Source organism: Carettochelys insculpta, chromosome 2, assembly GCF_033958435.1.
Source record: "Carettochelys insculpta isolate YL-2023 chromosome 2, ASM3395843v1, whole genome shotgun sequence".
Lineage (NCBI taxonomy): Eukaryota > Metazoa > Chordata > Testudines > Carettochelyidae > Carettochelys > Carettochelys insculpta.
Window position 1 is genome coordinate 175,899,143 of NC_134138.1, and position 21,407 is coordinate 175,920,549.

The window sequence follows — 21,407 nt, forward strand, 5'->3', positions numbered from 1 at the left end:
CAGAATTCTTGAGGGCGGAGCTCCTCTTATGGGATTTAGCTCCAAAAAAGCTCTGGGAATGGAATTTACATACTACTGCTTTTTTCTTCTCCCTCAAAAGAATAGAACTTTGACATTCTTTCAGGAGATTTTTTTTCTCTCTCCGTCACCTGTCTTTGTGGTGCCTCCTCCCACTGAATGAGAGTGAGTGAGTGGGAGGTACTGAGGGGTCTAAAATGTGGCCAGCATGAGCTGAGGATTTCCTTCACTCCAGTGCAGTCCTTGGCGGAAGCTTCAGGGCAGCCTTACAGATGCGTTCTGCTGTACACCACAAAATATGCCAGCTAAACTAAATGTCTTTCTACAAAGTTGTGAAGATACAATTTCGCAGGCTTCCATATATCTTTTTCCAAAGAACAGCTGTTCTTCTCTTTGGTAAACCTCACTCTCTTTTACAGCAATACTGAAAGGGCTTCTTTATTTTTAAAAGAATAAAAATAAACTGATTCGGCTGTGGCTTCTTGAAATTAATATTAATGGGTAAAACAATCAGTTTTGTGTGGGAGACTCTGATCAGAGGTGACAAAGTACCCTTGGCTGTATAGCTCACATCTGAGAAAAAAATAAGCATTACTGCTATATTAGTCAATCACAGCCCTTCTGCCTTCCCTCACTTAATAAGCAAAATAAATAATCTTGTGAGTTAAGACTATTCTGCTATCACCTCAGTCTATGATGAAATCAGTGAAGTTATTCCAAATTCATTTCTGTGGACATGTTTGGCCTAGAACAAGAGGATACGATCTTAACATGGGATCCTCTACCAGCTCCATGAGCAGAAGAAAACTTCTGTATAAAACTCTCTCCTCTTCTTTGCAGACGCATGGTAGTCAGCCCTTTCCCTTAACTCCAGCCTCTAAACAATGGCTTCTTGGTTAGGCACATTTCAGGGACGGGGCAGTTTGAGGGAGTAGTGGGCAGACCAGGGCTGGGTCCAGCAGAGGTGAACATTAATTCCCAGCTCCAGCTTTCCAGAAATTCTCCAGAAAAGACACTGGGGCCTTTTTACATAGGTTAGACTACTCTAATGAACTCCAGGACCTGTGGAGACAAGACCCTTATAATGGATGTCTGAGCCTCCTCAACACCATATGGTCCTGTGTATGGACCCTGTAGGGTATTAGGTAAGGAATCCCCATCCTCCCAATAGAATGACAAGGGACAAAATCTACAAGAGAATCCTCATTGGGATTTTCTCCTCTTTAGTTCCACCCTCTGAATTTCTGCAAAAGTGGAGATTGACATTTGGTCCTTAAGCAAGAAGATGCAACTCCATCTAGCCAATTATCTTTGATTAGTGAACTTATAAAAAAACTCCCTTACTTTATGCTCTCGTTCAATTTGCTTATACTTGAGGGTAATGAAATTCAAGTCAGCCATCTCAGACTCCGTTTGCCGTGCCTCTATCAAACGGCTGATGTATCTGTTTACTCGAGTTCCTGGAGTGGTGTAAACCACATTTGTAGAAAAAGAGGAGCGATTCCTGAGTTTTTCAGAGGCTGTCCTTAATGCTCTCCTCTGCAGCAGAAAGAAAAAGAAGGTGACTGCTATTCTCTGCATTCAATGGCATTATCAGTGACTGAAAATGTCTCATCATTTGTACTGCCAAGTCCCCAGCCAGCATCAGGAATCAGCTAAGCTAAGCAAGTGCAAACTTTGCAAACATATATGTGGAAAGACCTAGACCTTAGTGGCAAGACTCCCATTGACTTCATTCCTCTTATTGTCCCCAGACAGCAGTCTGCTCAGCTCAGGGTGACTTGCTCAGCAAAGCAATAAGAAAACCGAGCACAAATGTAAGAAATTAAATTCTGATACACCTTTCTCCAGGCTGTGCAGCTGCCTATTAAGCTCCACAGAGTGGCTCTGGGCTGCAGTGGGGAGAGATGCCTCTCCTCAAGCTCCACAACTGCCACAGACAGATGAAAGATGCCTCTCCCTACCAGTCCCTAAGCAGAGCTGCTGAGGCCAGGGAAGAGGCACTTCTGTCGCCCAGCCCAAACAAACAGCTGCTGTGTCCAGTTAAGAGGTGCCTCTGCCTGCCTGCACCAACCCATAGCTGCAGGGACTGTGGGTGAGTTGCCGCGACCTGTTGGCCCTCGACCTGGATTTGCCCTAGAGCTGCTGTAGCTTGTGGACAGGAACTTCTTCCTAGGCCCTTCCCCAGCCTAACTTGGATCTTCCCCAGCTAGGGGATAGGAGCCTCTCCCCCAGTTGTGCCTAGCGGAATTGCTGGAGCAGTAGAGAGAGGCCTCTTACCCAGCGCCAAGATGCTGTGGTGAGAGAGGACTTGAGCTGTCCTCTCTCCTTGGGTGAACCTGCACTCGTAACTCTTCATCCTCAACCTCACCCCAGAGACCACATTCCCTGCCAGAGCCCCCAGTCCTCTTCATTCCAACCCCCTGCCCCAGCTCTGAGCCTCCTTCTTCACCCCAACCCCTTGGTCCCACTCTCACCACACACTGTCTGTGTGTGGAATGACTTGTGTTATGTGCACCAATATGGAGGTGATCACTTCCACACAGGGGTAGTCATGTTAGTCTATAGCTTCACAGGTTACAAGCAGTCCTGTGGCGCCTTAAAGACTAACAAATATATTAGGTCATGAGCTTTTGTGGGTAAAACTCACTTCTTTTTTTTTTCCCCATGAAAGCTCATGCCTAATAAATTTGCAGTCTCCAAGGTGCCACAGAACTGCATGTTATTTATAAATAAATTAGAGGAAAATACTGGTGGAGACAACTCAAATTAACTAGACTGTGCGAGACCACAAAGAGTTCTGCTGTTCAGGACAATATAGATGATTAGAGAATTTTCAAAGCAACTTTTTTTCCCCTCCCCGCATCAGCAATATAAGGCTTCACCTGATTTTACATCACAAGTTTAGCCACAAATATAGGGCTCATGAAGGGATTCCCTTCTAATTATATTTGGTCTTGTACCATTTCTCATGCCTTACTCATTCTAATGGCTGCTAGAATTAAAATGGAGTGAGCTATCAGCCCAGGAAATCAGCTACTGTGCACAAACAACTAACTTTTTTAAAATTTATTTTCTAATGCTCATTGTACCTCGTATGGACTTTCATGTTATCCCAAGTTGTGGCAAAATATTTTGTCAGAGATAGGTTTTTTTATAGTTATATTGTAGCAGAGGGGCAGATAATACTGAGCCACATGCAAAACAGTTTTGAGCTAAATGTGGTTTTGCTGATTTGAGGAATAAATGTCTCTGAAGGAAGCCTGGATAGCTATTAACCTCTTACAGCATGTTCCCTGAGATAAGAGTCCCATATGAGTTACAAACACTCCAAGCACAACTAGGTAAGTTAAAGATAACGTTATAGCAGTGGCTTTGAATGTTCTGACTTTGGGGAATGTAAGCCAGTTATGTAACCTGCTATACCTTTTCATGTGGAATATGCATACATATATATACATACCTACAAAAATACGGATCCATAAGTTTTACAGAATAAGAAAGGGTTTTTTCAGACTACTCAAAGCACATTTAAAATGCATAATTCAGAATTACTATGTCATACGTGAGTTACATGCCTTTCTATAAATGGCAAATGCAGGCTGCAATATGAGATTTGAAGCTTAAACCAAAAAGGGCTGCTGTTTCATTTTGATTTTCTGACACTAGCGGGAGAAACAAAAGGGTTTCATGAGCTGAACATTACTAATGCTGCCAGAAAGGCAGATTTGAAGATTCTCAGACTATATCTCTTTCATATCAGAGACAAAGACAGTTCAAATCCCAACGAATGAACTTCCTGCTGTGTAGGAGCTGACATTTGCCACCCAATTGCAAATTAAATGCTTTGACAGCTCTTCAAATCTTTTTTATGTCAACACCAAAATCAGCTTTATGATTGATGGTTACCACTCACTTTTTCATATAGAAATATACAGGCATACAAATACACTGATTTTCTGTATTCTGCTACTACATGTACAGTGCTGTCAGCTGAAGACTGTCATGGACTCATAAGACAAACTTCAGAGATTTGCAAAATCAGTTTTTTAAAATTTCTGCGATGGCCTCAGGAATTCTCTTCTGAGGACATAGTCCCTTAGGTAGCCACTTGTGAGATACATGTGCACACATGTATAGGGGGCTTTGCACCTGAGATCTGCTACACTTAAGCTTTGTCTATAATGGGGAAATTCTGTAAAAGATTCTCCTTATTGCTTTTGCCAGTTCAGCTCCAGAACCGATGGGCAATCTGGAATCCACAGTCCAGACAAAATGCCTGATGCCAAGCCTTTCCAAGTGACAAGACATTTTGCTATGTTCAGAGCAAGCCTAATTTACATGATGCTTAAAACGAATAAATACGGCACCCACAGCTGTGTAAGGATTAATGGTGCTATTGTATACTGAGCAAAAACAGTGTTAGCAACTATGGGATTTTTTTTGTAGATGAGGGCTTATTATATTGACAGCACTATATATATTTAACAATAATCTGATTTGATTCAGTTAGTGAGACAACATAGGGCCACCAATATTTTAAAAGCACACAATGAAGAACCTCAGAGAATCCTTATTAATTACCTTATCATCATCCTCACACGTCATGACATTGGAGAAAGGTATTTCAGCTTTGAACATCTTACGACAATGCATGAGCTGGACCAGCAGGTAGCAGACTGTTTTGAACTTCATTCTTTTGGCAGGTTTTATATCTGAGAGAATCAGTCCTGGAAATATCTGTCAGGCAATTAAAAATTATGAAAAAAGATACATGCATGTTAACATATATATAGACCCATATCTACACATACCCTCTGATGCTCAGAATAAGCATGAAGACATTATACAAAGTGAATTTCTCTGGTACAGCACTTCTGCTCCAGCAATATCTCTGGTCCAGCATGATCTTAGTTAGCTGGATGTCCACTTATGCATGTGGCCAAGTTTCCTAGTCCCAAAAATTTTGTTTACAGCCACCACTCCTGGCTCTCAGTATTCTGTGCTGTTATTTAGCTGTAATTTACCCCTACATGTCTTCTAAGAGCCCAGTAACAGTGGTAGCATTGGTAATGTTGCCAAACAATACTGACTTCCCGTGGTCCAGCAAAATCTCTCGTTCAGCTTTGGTCAGGTCCCCAGGGTGCCAGATTAGAGAAGTTCAACCTATAAATGAATATTGTGATCAAACAATGTATTTTATTATATAGCATGGTTTTTCAGGGTAGAATATTTATCCTTTTTAAACCTAAGGAGTAGTTAGTAAATGGACTGAGGGTCAAATCTAGACCACCAGATGCTTTTGAACAGAACCCTGAAGCCTTTTTATTTATTATTATTATAGTAATTTTTTATTATTTTCTCTGGAGTCTGGACCTTGGCTATATCTTGACCACATTTGGGCAATGACAAAAAAATAAATAAGTAAAAAAAAAATGGACTTCCTCAAAGAATATGCTTAACATACTATGTTTAAACACAACATATCCAATATTTCAATGCTGAGTTTCTATACAAACCTAGGCAACAAAACACACATTAGTGATTGATGTAGAAAAGAGGCATTATTTGTATTTCTTTTTAGTTTATATTCATATAACTTCATAACCATTTTTCTGAGAATAAAAATGGCATGAGAAATAAAAGCACGAGTAAGCTTTTCTGTTTATTCCCTTTATTTTTGTAATACTTCTGTCTTGATCTTCTTACCTTAACTCTCTCATTTTAGTGAGTAGCATCTTCTTTAGAACAGTTAAGGTTCCAGGATTCAAGCGTGCATCCATGGAGCCATGATCAGGAAGGAAGCTAGGGGACACAACACTTATACTCTGCATCTTGCTTCTTTAGAACTGGGAGCAATGCAGAGGAATTGTGGGCTGGATACTTACGGGTCTACTTCTTTCAACACAGAGGACCCGATTTAGAAAAGGTGCTTGCTAAACTTTTAAGCATGTGTTTGCCACCCATTGACTTTGATGGAATTTAAACATATGCTTATGCACTAATCCTTGATTAGATCCAGGGCAAGAACCTCTTGGTTTGTTCGCAGGAGCTATGCAACTTTCTCTTCAACTTCATGCTTCTGGACTGTGTTAATCTGCAAAGGAAGTGCTGCGAGAATTTTGAAAGGCCACACTACCTGCCAGAATGGTAACACAAAGAAGTATTAGCACCTGTTTGGGGGCAAAAGTGAAAAGACCTAGAGTTTGGTCCCAAAGCATATTCTAAACTCCAAACAAAGATTTAGTCTTACGAGCCAAGGACTACGGCCACTGAAATCCACAAAGAAGATTTGGTTTGTAATTGCCATTACTAGCCCTGATGCGTGTTAGTTGTTTACTGCAGCATTATGGATCTACCACGTGTCTATAACTGGGATCTGTCCATGCTTATCAGAATTCAGGAAAACTCCCTATACTTCACCAAAATAATTTCTTCTACAGCTCTCCTATCTGTACCAACCATTAATTCATACTAATAAAAGGAATTTAACAACGTGATTCAGAATAAAGTGCTGCAGATGCGTGAGAGTCCTGGCTGGTGTTCCCCGTAAGCTGAGTGCTTGGATGGCCACCCTGGAGAGATTCAGGTGCGGCCCAGTTTATTAGCAGAGTACCTACAGCCACCCACAGCTGGCAGCATATGTTTGTATTGGTGGTGCACATCCACATATGTCTCAGTGCATAAAATAAAATTTATTCTGCCCCCAGACAGAAAAAATAGAGGGAATACTGGTCCTGAAATATATGGAAGGCTGACATTCTACATCTTGATGGCATAGATACAATGTTGTACTATCGCAATGGGTTTGCCAGATAGAGTATGCTAAATGGAAATGTCATCTTGGTTGATAAAAGTCCTATCCACGTAAGAAAATCTTTCCTCCTGGATTCTATTTATATTCTTTTTTGGCATGCACAATTTAATGGTTGGCATTTTGGGTTTGTATCAAATCTACATGATGCAATGGTGCCCACTGCCTCATTGCATCAAATCTTAATGAAGAAGGTACAAAGGAGGAAATAAATCAGACTGCTCAGATCCCAAGGTGAATGTGTATTCACTTGGTGATCTGAGTACAGAGAATGTGAGACAAATTTCCCTCAGTTATACACCCTATATTATAAGCAATAAGTCGGTGCAGAATCTGGTTCTGTATCCAGGTTAAAATATCTGTACTTAGGTATTGAGAAATGCACCGAATTTTACGGTGCAACACAGAGCTTTTCTTAATGAGCTGTCTGGCCACAATTCAGCAGACTACATGTTGCACTGTGACAACCCAACACAGAAATCAATTAGTCTGTTTAAACTTGTAATTAATGTGTAATACAACCTATTATTACATTAAGCAGGAAAAATTCCTGAATGCACACAACTACTGTATTGTGTACTTGAAAGATGGCTAAAATAAATCTGCATTATACTACACCTCTTATAGCATTTCAGTTTAAAGAACAACATTCTACTATGCATGATATTCTCCTATATAAGGCGTTGATTCTGTGTAGGCTAGAAAAAGTGACAAAATCTCTTAAATGGCTTCCCATATAATTTCTCAGTTGAAGAATTTCTGCCAAGTGACTCACTGCTGGAAAGCTATATTCTACCCGGAGGACATTGTATAGTGACATTCACTTCACAAAATATCTCAAACACATTCCTTAGTTTTTCATACCAAACAACATATTTTCAGGCACAGATAGCCTTTAGGTCAGAATATGGCAAAGAGAATCTAGTGTCAATGTTCTTCAGGGCCCCAAGCTAGAACATAGCTTTTGTTTAGCTAGGTGTGATGTTACTGTTTAATCCTATCATTTTTCTTCACACAGCCATAGCTCCTCTAGAAATACAGGTATTTTACTGTATGCCTATCTCTAAATCCGTTAAAAATGAAAAACCTTGTCCCCACCCTGCAATTAATTCCCATACTTTTGCTCTTTGTTCCATGTCATAGTAATAGAAAGGAAATATATGGAGTGTTAAATAGATTTGAGTGTTACCACTGGACTTCAACTCCAGAACAACTAGCTTCTTTTCCTCTGTCTGGCAGACAAGGTCAAACCTCTGACCTGGAGTGAGCTGGTCAGTGATTTTGCCACAGGGCTTCATTTTGGAGCCCATACTATGGCTGATTCTGAGTGGATCTTCTAAGTAGAGAATGAGCGGCTCCTTTGCATCTCAGAGCACCCACAAAAAAATGGTATGGATATAGCTGGGTGTGAAATGGAAGTTTTTGATAGCAGAGAAAAGAAGGCATATAAGAGAGAGTCCAGACTAAGGCCATGGACTCTTTCTCTCCCAGAAGTACTTGGAGGAATATAGTCTAAACTTTCTTTGGTATATCATATTTCCTGTGAACACTGTGTTGCTCAGAATGCTGAGAAGCATTATGATTTAGGGTATGTCTACACAGCAAAGTTATTCCAGAATAGTTTATTCCAGAGTTATTATTCTGAAATAAGCTATTCCAGAATAATGCATCTACATTACAGGGAAGTACCGGAATAAGCAAAACGTATTCCAAAATACCGTGTCTATACAGTAGATCCTATTTCGGATTAGTGTCCCTGAAAGCGCTGCTTCCAGGGGCTCTAATCTGAAATGCTATGTCTACACAGAAGAATTATTTCAGAATAAACTATACTGGAATAGCTTATTTTGAAATAGACCCTAATACTTATCTACATGGCCCAGTCAGTAATATGTAGTTTGGAATAGGCACTATTCCTCGTACAATGAGGTTTACCAAATTCTAAATAAACCATCCTCTATTTTGAAACAGCAGTTAAAGTGAAATAACCTAGATGCTTGCAAAGTTATTTTGAGATAATGGCTGTTATTTCAAAATAACTTTGCTGAGCAGACCTCCCTTCAGAGAGGAATAATGTCTCCTGACAACTTTGCTCTAGCACTCTATCTTTTCCATTTCTCCCAACATGGCTCTCCCTCAGAAGAGCCCTAATGTGTGCAGCTTAGTTTTAAAAACCAGCTTCTGGAGTTAGTAACAACTTCTTTAACATATCTTCAAATGAGCAGATGGGCAGTCATGGGGCATTGTTGGCCTTCTGCTCTAGCACATATGGGCATTGCCAGGAGGGTAGTATTACCTCTTCATGCCACACTTAAACCCCCCACATAAAATTAGGCCATCTTTGAAGGCACCAACTGTACATGTCCTCTTTATTTTATTTTAGCACTTCCTTTTAAAGTGCAATTAAAACGATGCCTGTTTATTTGCAACATCTTTTTAGGAGGAGTTCTTTGTAGTAACATAGCCATGTCCTATTAGCTCCCTACAAAAGGTAACCAGCCTGTTTACAGCTTTGAGAGTTTAGAGAATTTTGAGAATGCACCGAAGCATGAGGAATAAAACAATCAATGTTCTGGGAAAACACCCCTCTGTTTGAGTCTCCTGTAACACTCTGGTGCTTATCTGGGGCAGATGGGAACAAGGGGACTTCGAAGTAGGCAGGGTCCTCCTCGAAAAGGAGCCCCGTCTAGACGAGCCGCGCGGCGGCGAGCCGCATCAATTTCGAAGCGCCACGGCTGCCCGCATGCTAATGAAGCGCTGAATATGCATTTCAGCTCTTCATTAGTAAACTTCGAAATGGCCATTTGCGTGGCCATTTCGAAGTTTGGGGCTAGTGTAGACACGGCCTTAGTGTATTGAGGGACATCAAAAATAAATAAAATTTGTAGCATGATAACTTTAGTCCTTTTCCTCCTTGCAATTTATTCTCTTCACCTCCACTCCACCCAATTCCTTTTTTCTTTGTTTAAACACTACTGACTAGCAAATTTTCAGCTCATTAAGGCCAGACTTTTTTGTTAAGAGGAGTAAACCACCTGCTGTGAAAAGTCCTACTCCAATAATGATCATATATATCAAACAATCTACACTTGATTAACAGAAGTCACTTGAAAGTGTTTAAAATATATAATGAAAAGCATCTGGGGACCTCACAGTACCAAAAACCAGATGCATTTGCTAAATCTGAAGAGTGCAAGCTGCTAACAATGACTCACTGATAAAAAGCTGCACTGCAAAAACGTACACTAATTGTATATTCTAGCAGATCTGTGACAATGCAATCATTCTTTGATACTGATTGTGAAATGTTATTTCTGGAGTATCTATATGGGGACCAGCAAAAATGTATTGTTGGGCTAACAGAAGTGACATTTTGTGCGTACAGCAATATGGGACCACTCGTATGCCCTATGAATGATTGTTGCTTAAAGATGGGTGCAGGAATGGAAGGGCAGAGACCTGAGGGCAGAGAGATATCATAATTAAATGAGGAGAGAAAAACTTAAATTCTCAACCTTCTAATACACACATTTTCAGTCTTTTTCATACCGTGATGACAGGTACTTGTAATCCTGCCTTCCAACTACATCCCAGAATCCTTTGTACTGGTTTCCACACTGCAGCAGGAACCAGCTCAATGTATTAAGGGATGCTTTCAACATCTTTCATATGCATAAGTGACTGAGAAAATTTTCAGATGAAAATCAGAGACATAGAACAAAAGCAGATTCCTGACTGTTACACTTGGATGCAGGAGAGAAGGAGACAAGCACAGCTCTCTGCAGTGCTTGCTTTATTGTGTTCTTACAATAAAAATGAAAAGCAACATGAAGGCAAGGCTTTGCACTGGGTGTGGTGAGGCAGGGCTCAAAGGGACAGGACATGATTTTTCCTCCACCCCACTTTAAAAGATTTCCCAAAAGCACATATACACACATTATCATTTACATGGCTAACTTCACACTTTATAACCTAGCTACAAGTTGTGGGTGAGCTGCCACAGATTTTCTAATTGCAAGGAACTATTCTGATTATTCTGTTAGTAATTCACAAACATATAAGACTGGTGCAAAGCTGGTTTTTACACTCACTTGGAATACCACAGAAATAGTTGTGCAACAGTGCCATGAACAACAGGATTAGATAGTAAAGTATCACTGGGCTGTAATATGGAATTATCTGGATCTGGATCAGTTTCAAGAAGTTATTGACATTAGATATTCTGATGGAAGGAGAGTTGACTGGAGGAATAGAAACTCCTGCTGGAACACCCCTGCACTCTGGTACCTGTCAAGGCTGCAACAAGTCCTTATGTTTCCATAAAATACCTTCAGATGGTTTTATCATTGAACGGGTCCTCTTTATTTTATAAATTCTTAAGATACTCAGTTCACTCCAGAACAGTACTTGGCAGTTCACATTAAATCTCCTACCTGAAAAGAAAGATGATAAGTCTCATGTAACTGATCGATTTTCTTAGCTTAGCATTCAGCTTCCCGTGAGGCAATATCAGGATGGAACAGGTCCCGACGGGCATGCAAAGATCACTTCAAGGAAAGAACTGCAGGTGACTCCTGGATAACAACAGATGGTGTGTTTCTGTAGACAGGCAAAAAATAATCCAGTTTCTTCTGGTGACTCAAAATAGACTCATTAGATCTGAAGGCAAGCTTATGTATTTGTAAAAAAGTATTCTGCTGGTCTGTTTGTAGCAGATGGAGCAGAGCATATGTGCTGAATTTCACTTGAAGCTAGGAACATCTGAACTTCTCCAGAACAGAATTGAGATCCATTTTCACTCAGCAACTACAATGGTGAGCCAAATTGGCTAAACAAGGTCTGAAGATGTCCAATTGCCCTAGATTCTGTAACAAAAATTAATCTGAAAACTTCAATCCATTTCCAATAGGCATCAGGTATGACGAAAAATATACAATGGTTTTAAAGGTCCAGAGAAGTCCATGAAAACATATATCCAAGAAGTCTGAGGCCATACACAAGTTGAATTTGCTGAATTTGTTGCCACACAGTACAGAGCTTCACTTTCCCCCCAATATCTCTGTCAGTCTCTGGGCACCAGACATAATTCTGGGCGACAGCCTTCATCTGGACAATACCAAAATGCCCTTTGTGAAGGGTTTCCAAAACCTGAGACTGAAGCTATTTCAGAATGATCCGTTGCATTCCCCACAAGAGGCACCTGTGATTTACAGGTAATTCACACTGATGGGACACGTGTAAGCTGGGGATTCTTATGCTCCAACAAAATTCCTAGTAGTACCAGTCCTTTCATAAGAGACAGCACATCATCCTTACTGATTTCCATGTTTCAGTCCAAAAACTGAAGGTAACTGGTGATGATCACTTCTTGAGGGAACTTCTGAATTCTGAAGATATTGCTGACTGCTTGTTGCTCCAGCTGTGCACAGTTCTTCTCACCATTAGTGAGTGTTCATGATACAAAGGCAATTGGTTCCTCTGTGCCGTTGAGAAAAATGTGGAGAATAATTGCATCCATGCCATATTGTGAAGCATTACAACCCTCTTGCAGTGGTATCAAAGTGAATAAGAACTTCAGCTGATTTAACAGTTTTCTTCCTCCCTTAAATGAACACTCACAATCTTTAGTCACTGTCTGTTTTCTTTTTGCTCGTAAAGGGTGCCAGTATTGTTGCCAGATTAGTCAGAAATTTACCATAGTAATTAAGTAGCCTTAGCAATCAACGTAACTCTAAACATATTCTCAGCAGTGGCACGTGAAGAATCAGCTTTTTCACTGGTAATTTCCTTAAGCCCATGGCACTAATTACACATTCAAAGTATGTAACTGAAAATTTGAAAAACCTCACATTTCTTCTGAAATACTTTCAGTCCATGATCTTCCAAATGTTGCTGGATAGTACCCAAATTTTGAAAATCATCCTCTAGCTCCTTTCCTGTAACATGGATGTAATTCAAATAGCACTGAACTCCATTCAGTTCCTTTACAATCTCAACCATGGCCTTCGGAAACAGGGCAGGTGCTGGTGTGATAGTAAGAGGCAGCCTGTTGTAACAGAATAAGCCTTTTGTTGTGTTTGAGATATTTTTTGAGGCTAGATAGACTGTAACAGCTTTCACCCAGCACTCTGGCACCTCCTGCTGGTTGTCTTGGGAATTATCTCTAAGTGTTAGTCCACCATCTAAAGGTGGTGGTTAGGCACCGTCACTCCTGCTCTAGCACCAACATCTCAACAAGACCCTGACATCCTTTCCAAGCAGCACAGCCTTTCAGCCAAACCACACACTGCTTCCAGGGGGCCCGGAATCTACTGTCCTGCCACCGTTTCAGTAGCCAACTGCAGTCCATTACTCTAGGGCAACCTCCCACTCCCTTCGCTCTTGCTTCAGGGTATACATCTGCAAACTCTTGCAGACAGCAGGGGCTGTCTCCTGCCTCCCAGATTACTGTTCACAGCTCTACTCCGTCCAGAGTGCTGGCAGTTCTCTGAGCCCTCCAGGGACACAGTCTTTCCTCCCTGAGTTCCCAGCAGAGAACTATCTTTCTGTGCCCTGCAACTCGCTTTTCATATGGGCCTACTTGACCATGATTGGCTGCTCCTTTTAACCCTTCTCTAATTCACTGCCTCCAGCATGGCATCCCTAGTCCCTGTTGTCCAAGCTCTGTTTCAAAAAAACTTCTATCCAGTATTTCTTAAAGGTTTCGAGATGCTTTCATGGCTGTCTTGATCTCAGTATAATTCACCTAGAACTTCTCAAGCCAACATCTGCAAAGTGGTAGCTGCATTTACCTTTAAATTACAAACAAATGACTGTTGATCTGGGCAAATTTTCTTCTGGATTACCCCTTTTGGGTCTAACTTTTCTCCAGTATACATCTTCAAAACCATAGCAGTTACTTCCAGAGGAACTTGTGACAGCATCTGGTGATACGTAGATGCAGAAATCAGTGAGATGGGAGCTCCATTCTCGTAGAAGGGTTTGGCATCCTTTCTCTAGCTGCTGAGAATTCATGCAATGTTAAGGCTTAGTCATTGTCACTGGAGCTTTTGGTTTCTTCCACATTATGACTTCTCAACTTCTATCCGGTCTTTGGTATTGCATAGTCTTCTTACACTATCAGCTACTCTGTGGGACTGTTCACAGCCATATGTCCTTTCCTTGGTCAGTTTCTGAAAATATGTTGTTATGCCCAGGAGTCCCACAATAATTTTTTATTGCTCTCTGCTGACCAGAGGTAGCACAGTAGTCTGTAGGCCTTTGGACACATCACTATCACCAACCTGGAAACTTAGCAGTCTGAAATGGTGGTGCAGGTTACAAATTGATCAAAATATTTGATGCACATCACCCCGGACTCATGGGTATCAGTAAATCATTAGTGTTTTCCACAAACGATGCCACTTCGCTGCTCTCCTGTGACTTCACACTTCCTGGACTTCTCTTCCACAGGAAGACTGTGTCTGTTCGCACTCATTCTGCCTTTTCTGTCCATGTGCCAGTACTACAGAATTATTTCTTTGGCTGTACCCCTGCTCCCTCTACTTGTTGCAGAGATTGTTTTCCACTTTTGAGTTTGTCTGAGCAGACACAACGTAATTGCCAGACATTACCATCCCTTCACCGATAGATTCTTTTGGGAACTTCTGCTTTTACCTTTTTCCAGCAGAGCACTGTCATATATGCTAACAGACTGCTAATCCCCAGAACAAGAATAGACTATTGTGCTCTCCTTCTTGCATATCCCACATAAAACTTAGCACAGAAATGAGCCCTTTGGGTGTTGATGCACCTCTCCTCAGATCACAGTGTGAGCTGTAGCAAGTAATCCTTGTACCACTCAATACAGTTTTACCTAACACAGAGAAGGGTAGCTGGAGTACATGATGATCAATAACAGAATAAAGTTCTGGGGGGGAAAAAAAACACAGCATGTAAAATGCCACATTTACTTTGTCAGTCCCTTTGCTTTTTATTATAGTGCATTCATAGCTGAAGCTGGTGAGATATGCCCATTGGTTCTGGGGGCACAGTTAAGGTTGCTGGGTACAGCTAGTGCATATTGTAACTCCGCATTTCCAGATATTAAAATACAGGTGCACTTGACATTCCTGGAAATAGATGAAGCACAGCTTGTCACACTTAACTCTGCATTAAGAATACTCAAAGAGCTGATAGAGGAGGTATCAGAACCTTTAGCTATGTCTTTGAAAAGTACTGGAAGTCAAGAGAGGTGCCAGAAGACTGGAAAAGGTCAAATACAGTGCTCAGCTATAAAAAGGGAAAAAAGAACAACCCAGGAAACTAAAGACCAGTCTGTTCAACTTCTGGGCTGGGAAGGATAATGGAGCGAGTAATTAAGGAATTCATCTGAAAACATCTGGAAGAAAATAAGGTGATAGGTAACACTCAGCATGACTTTGTGAAGAACAAATCATACCAGACCAATCTGATAGCTTTTTTTTGACAGGACAACAAGTCTTGTGGATAAGGGAGAAGCGGTGGATGTGGTATACCTAGACTTTTGTAAGGTATTTGATACGATCTCACATGATCATCTTATCAATAAACTAGGAAGATACAACTTAGATGGGGATACTACAAGGTGGGAGCCTAACTGGCTGGAGAGCCATTATCAGAGAGTAGTTATTAATGGTTTGCAGTCATGCTGGAAGGGCATAACTAAGTGCGGTTCCACAGGGGTCTGTTATGGGACTGGTTGAGCTGGGAGAGGTTGCAACTGCTTTGGAGGAGAGGGTTAGAATTCAAAATGATCTGGACAACCTGGAGAAATGGTCTGAGGTAAACAGGATGAAGTTTAATAAGGACAAATGCAAAGCACTCTGCTTAGGAAGGAACAATCAACTTCAAACATACAAAATCGGAAGCAAGTGTCTAGGAAGGTATACTGCGGAAAGGGATTTAGGGGTCATAGTGGACCACAAGCTAAATATGAGTCAACAGTGTGATGCTGTTGCAAAAAAAGCAAACATGATTCTGGGTTGCATTAAGAGGAGTGTTGAGAGCAAGACACAGGAAGTCATTTTTCTACTTTGTTCAATGCTCATAAGGTCTCAATTGGAGTATTCTGTCCAGTTTTGGACACCACATTTCAAGAAAGAGGTGGAGAAATTGGAGAAGGTCCAGAGAAGAGCAACAAGAATGACTGAAGGTCTAGAGAACATGAGCTATGAAAGAAGATTGAAAGAACTGGGCTTGTTTTGTTTAGAAAAGAGAAGACTTAGAGGGGACATGACAGTGGTTTTCAAGTACCTAAAAGAGAGGAGCAAGGAGGAGGGAGAAAATTGTTCTCCTTGGCCTCTGAAGGTAGGATGAAGAGCAATTGGCTTAAGCTGCAGCAAGGGAGGCTTAAGTGGGACATTAGGAAAAACATCCTAGCTGTCAGGATGGTTAAACACTGGAATAAATTGCCTAGGGAGGTTGTGGACTCTCCATCACTGGAGATATTTAAGAGCAGGTTAGATAGACATCTATTGGGGAGTGTGCTTGGTCCTGCTGTGAGGGCAGGAAACTGGACCCCATGACCTCTTGAAGTCCCTTCAAGTTGTAGCGTTCTATAATTCTATGATTAATGACATTTTGGGAGGCATTAAATAATTAAGGTTGCCTAATATTTTCTATTGTAAGATCCTGTTTTCAGTTGCTTAAATTTTGTAAAATTGTAGGAGTTTGGACTGAAATTTTCCATATGTGGTGTCTGCTTGCAGTCAAACATTTTGGGAAAGTTTTTCAATAACATTGATTTAGCCATTTTTGAGAACAATGCTGGAGAAAATAAATTGTTCTACCAAAGTTTTTTACATCTGTTTAATTTAGAGGCTTTAGCACTCTCTGTTTGGCAGTAAAGACTTTACATTTGGCTGGGGTCAGAGAGATGCTCTTTTGCCTCATCCCTGTAAAAATCCACCCAATTTTGAAGTTATAAAAAACCCTTGCCATTAATACATGCCCAGTGTTAAGGTCTGCTACATGCTGGGTGCCAAAGAGTCTATGCTGAGCATGCTCCAGCCCCAAATGGCAGGGTATGTATAAGATTTTCCCTTCACTTTGCTTCTCTTAGAAACAGTGGCCCTGGACACTGGAGCTGAAAGCAGGGAGGCTCTTTCTTTTGCACACTACCTGAGGAGCCACATAGGCTGGAAGACAAGGTAGCATCCCATGTCAAATGCAGTGGAGGCAGACTCAAGATATATAAGCCCTGCAGATTTTCACGTATACTGAACTTAGTGTGTATGTTGGAATTAATGTGTCATATTCCACAACTCACGCTATGCAGATTACTTCAGAATGTTTAGTTTGGGATTTGGAGGAAAATGCTAATACAGAACTAGGTTTGTCTTTTGCGTGAGTCTGGTGAACAGTTTATAGCGAATAACTGAATGGTCCTTTCTTACTTATTGTGAGTTATCTGCAGAGTGGTTTTGATTTTTTACAAATATGTTATTTATTCAAAATTGTTTGGTGAATGCTTTCTCCAAACATGTATCAGCCTTTCAGCTGTTTCAGACTATTTGATTATATCTTCAAATATTTAGTGTGTACTTGCTTATCTAAATCACCAAGGCTACGTCTACACAACAGTAATCTTTCAAACGAAGTCCTTCCGGAAGATCTCTTCCAAAAGAACTTATTTTAAAAGAGTGCATCCCCACATAAAAAAAGAGGATCAAAAGAGTGATCTTCTCTTTTGAAAAAGAGAGCATCCATACCGCCCCTGCTCTTTGAAAGAATGGGCCAGGAATTGAAAAATCAGGTACCATGAGGACTGCGCTCTTTTGAAAAAAAGGGCCCATGGAGCGTCTACACATGTTTTCTTTCGAAAGAAGGTGCTCTTCCTGAAACGGAAGCAGAACAGTGATTTCAAAAGGAGTACCACGTTCTTTCACTACATTTTGAAAGAAGGGTTTTTGTGTGTAGTCATTCCGCTGGATATTTCCAAAGAGCCCCCTTCTTTCTAAAACTATTTTGAAAGAACTTGCTAGTGTATATGCGGCCCACGTGTCTGTGTTGCTGCTCTGTGACAGGATGACACAGTTTTACTGAACAGAATATTTTAAGATGGTTCCACAAACAATTCTAGCATGAACTTCTGTGCAAATATACATTTGCACAAGTACTTTGCAGACTTTCAACTTTCCCACAATGAGTATTTCATTTTCTTTTTGACTGAAAAAAACAAATTCTGAACATGTTGATTTCATATTATTTGAATATCACAAAATGAACTGCATATGATCACACTTTATTTTCTTTCCCCCAGCCTCCCTAACTTCTTGGAGCCCAATCCTGTCATCTCTGTACATGTTGCTCCAATCGAAGTCAACAGAAGTTTTATGTGAAAATAGACCTCATAATGGCCTAGGAAGAACATTTCAATAAAATACTAAAAAATTCTGTGTTCTGCACAGTAAGGGTGGGAAATGTACTGAATGCTGATAGAATCTGAAATCTGTTTGTTCTCTGCTACACAATGCAACATTTGTTCTATGCTTGCTCATTCCACACAGAAAAATACATCAAATTCATTGCAGATAAAATACATTAAACCACATCCATTTTTAGTGGTTGCAAGGCATAGAGCTCAGTACAACATACAAGGACAGATCCTCAGCATATGTAAACTGACAAAACACCAATGAAGTTACATTGATTTAATCCAGCTGAGGATCTTGCACTGTGTCAAAACACTGCTCTGATATCCTTCAGAAGAATGAGAATTCTGTTCAATCTATTTACTTTCAAGGCACTCATTTACTGACAGGATTGCAACTGCAGGAAGTTTAAAAATCACATCTGTTTATGCTAGATGAAACAACAGTGTAGGACAGTGATGTGACAGCCATCACCACTCCTGTTCAGCTGCTGTCACAGAATTTAAAATGTATCCCAGGTTATTGAATTTCTCCCTACTGCATTGTGAATCAAAGAAATTAGTGGATCACCTTTTCCACTACCAGATGCAAAAGTGTTTAACAGTAAGTTTTCCACAGAGGTGTGCTGTAGATAATTACACTGCATCTCTCCAACACTCAAGCCAGCTGGTAAATTTTAAACGTTTTGGCTGTGTTTACCCTTGGATTCCTCTTTCGAAAAAGGGATGCAAGTGTAGACACAGCCTTAGTGCTACATATTGCAAGATGGTGCCAAGTTGTCTCACACAGAGAGGAATCCTGCACTTAAATGCTTTGAAGACGCCTCTCCTAATAACAAAGAACTACTAATTTCCTCTCTATTTTGAGATGTCACTGATAGCAGGGTTTGGCTGGAATAGTTGCTAGATTACAGAAAAAAGGGGAATTGTAGTTCCTTGCAGTAGAAATTGTTTTGTAAATGGCCTTCACTACAGCAGACCAGATTAGTAAAAGAGACTCAGAATTCCATCTAGCCCTGACTTGGACCTGTCAAAAAATCCACCTGCTGGACGTGAGAGTGATCAATGAAGGACTAAGAGAGACCCCAGGCTCTTTAAACTGGGAATGTTTGATTGGCCATAGCCCTATTGAGTGACTACAACTAATCAGACACTATGACTAGACTTTCAGAGGGATCCGTAGGGAGGTTATCCTGAGATTTCCTGAGAGTTCTATGTTCACATGATGAGGAAGACAGGGAAAAAAGTTAGATCTTTTACAGAGAAAATGGGAAAAATAAAGAAAAGACAAGACACAGATAGCAGCCACATGAAATAATCTGACTAATCACAGAAAGTAAAACGATGGAAATCTTTTGACTGTAAGGTAAGTTGTGTATAAGCCAGCTGAGTGAGGAGAGAGCCTAGCTAAAGAATGGACTGCAGTTCAAACTGGAAGGTAATGGGTCTTCAGAATCTGAAATGAAGCAACTAGTCAGTCTAACATAAAGGCTGCATCTACACTGCCTCTCCTTTTTGGAAGGGGCATATAAATGCAGTGGATCAAAATGCTAATAAGGTGCTGAGATGAATATTCACTGCCTCATTTGCATAATGGTGGCCACTCGCTGCACTGAAAGTACTGTTTTCGAAATACAAAATAGATGTGTTGGTGGGGTTCCTTCGAAAGGAAGCCCTACTTTTGAAAGTGTCCTCCTTCCCAAAAAAAATTAGGAAGAAAGGTGCTTTTGAAAGCAAGGTTTCCTTTTGAAAGAACCCCTCCTACACAGCTAGTTTGCATTTCGAAAGCAGCAGCGAGTGGCTGCCATTATGCAAATGAGGTGCTGAACATTCATATCAGTGCCTCATCAGCATTTTCAATCCACTGCATTCACGTGCCACTTCTGAAAGGGACGTGCAGTGTAGATGCAGCCAACGGCGCCTGACTTGATAAATGATGATCATGTCGGTTCAGTAGGCATAGTGAAGTGTACAAGTATAAAATAAACAACATTCACTCACAAGCAAGCCAAAATCCACAGCTCCCTGTGATGCAGAGGTCTGTATACACTCAACTGCTGCCCCAAACAAAATTAAAAGGGACAAAACAAAACAAACAAATTAAAATATGAAACGTTCACTGCCCTTACAGCAGCAGCAACAATCTCCGGCTACACCTCACCCCCAGTTATGAACACGTAAAACTGTTACAATATCAGGCTTGAGAACTGCAGGTCTGCGATACTCATTTGCATGAGTAGGCCCTTACATCCATGTACAGTCCCGCAGAAGTGAATGGACTTTCCACAAACACAGAAGCTCTCCTGCGCAATGTACAATTAACGGTGCACGTCACAGTCCTTTACAATACAATAGTTGCTGTTTCTCTTGTAGTAATTTCAGTCACTTTATATGAATGGAACATTTTGCAGTTTACAAGTGATTAGTAGATGTTGTAAGCATGTTACAGGAATAAGCAGCATGTGTTGTAGATGAACATTCATGTCATCCTCTCAGACAGCAGAAACAACCTCCACCTGATTTAGGCCACCCAACATATGTCACCAATAAAGAATGGCAAATATTCAAAAACAAAATCAATCTGTTTGTTAACAACGTTAGTAGAAGATTTAACAGAAAGTTATAAGGAAGCCACTCACCTGTTGGACTCTATAATTCTTAAATACGAATGAGTATTTATAAAGAGTTATTAAATGCCTCATGGACGCTTTTAAGTAATAATTATTAAATTGTAATTAAGCATGACATTTATAATTTTAGCATTACTTTCATAGATATAACTCCATTTTTTTCCCTGGAGTTCCATTGACTTATTTGGCCACTTCTCCCTTTTAGGGTTATCGGTCTTTCCCAAGAGTACTGAATCAAGCAAGAGAGATTAACTAGTCAAAGACTGATACGGTTGGCATGTTCTATGCGGGTGACCACAACAGTTGAGACTTCCTGGGATAATTTTCCATACATTTATTTTTCCTGGACAAGTAAGACCAGAGCTAGCAAATGTTTGGCTGTCTGGTAAAATATCTGGACAAGTTATGCCATCAAATGTGTTTTGTTGTTTTCTTAGCATGTGAGATACTGAGTCTTCTTAAGAGGCATGAAAAGAACTAAAATACTAGATACAAAGGAAGTAAACCTAAGACCATGACTATCTTGCCATCACTAAGCTCAAAGACCAAACTT

General features: G+C 40.5%; 1 protein-coding gene across 3 annotated transcripts in view; it reads right to left on the reverse strand.

Annotated features, from left to right (window-relative positions):
• The window catches only part of ADCY1 (adenylate cyclase 1), a 275,196-nt gene that overhangs the window by 47,336 nt on the left and 206,453 nt on the right, over positions 1-21,407 (reverse strand). For all 3 annotated transcript variants that reach the window (XR_012644541.1, XM_074988049.1, XM_074988050.1), the window contains exons 8-9: positions 4,603-4,758; positions 1,363-1,557 (exon numbers count right to left, since the gene is read on the reverse strand). Coding sequence is in view for 2 of the 3 variants with exons in the window: in XM_074988049.1 (XP_074844150.1) it covers positions 1,363-1,557; positions 4,603-4,758 (351 nt within the window). In the remaining variant the exon portion in view is untranslated. The remainder of the gene's footprint in view (positions 1-1,362; positions 1,558-4,602; positions 4,759-21,407) is intronic.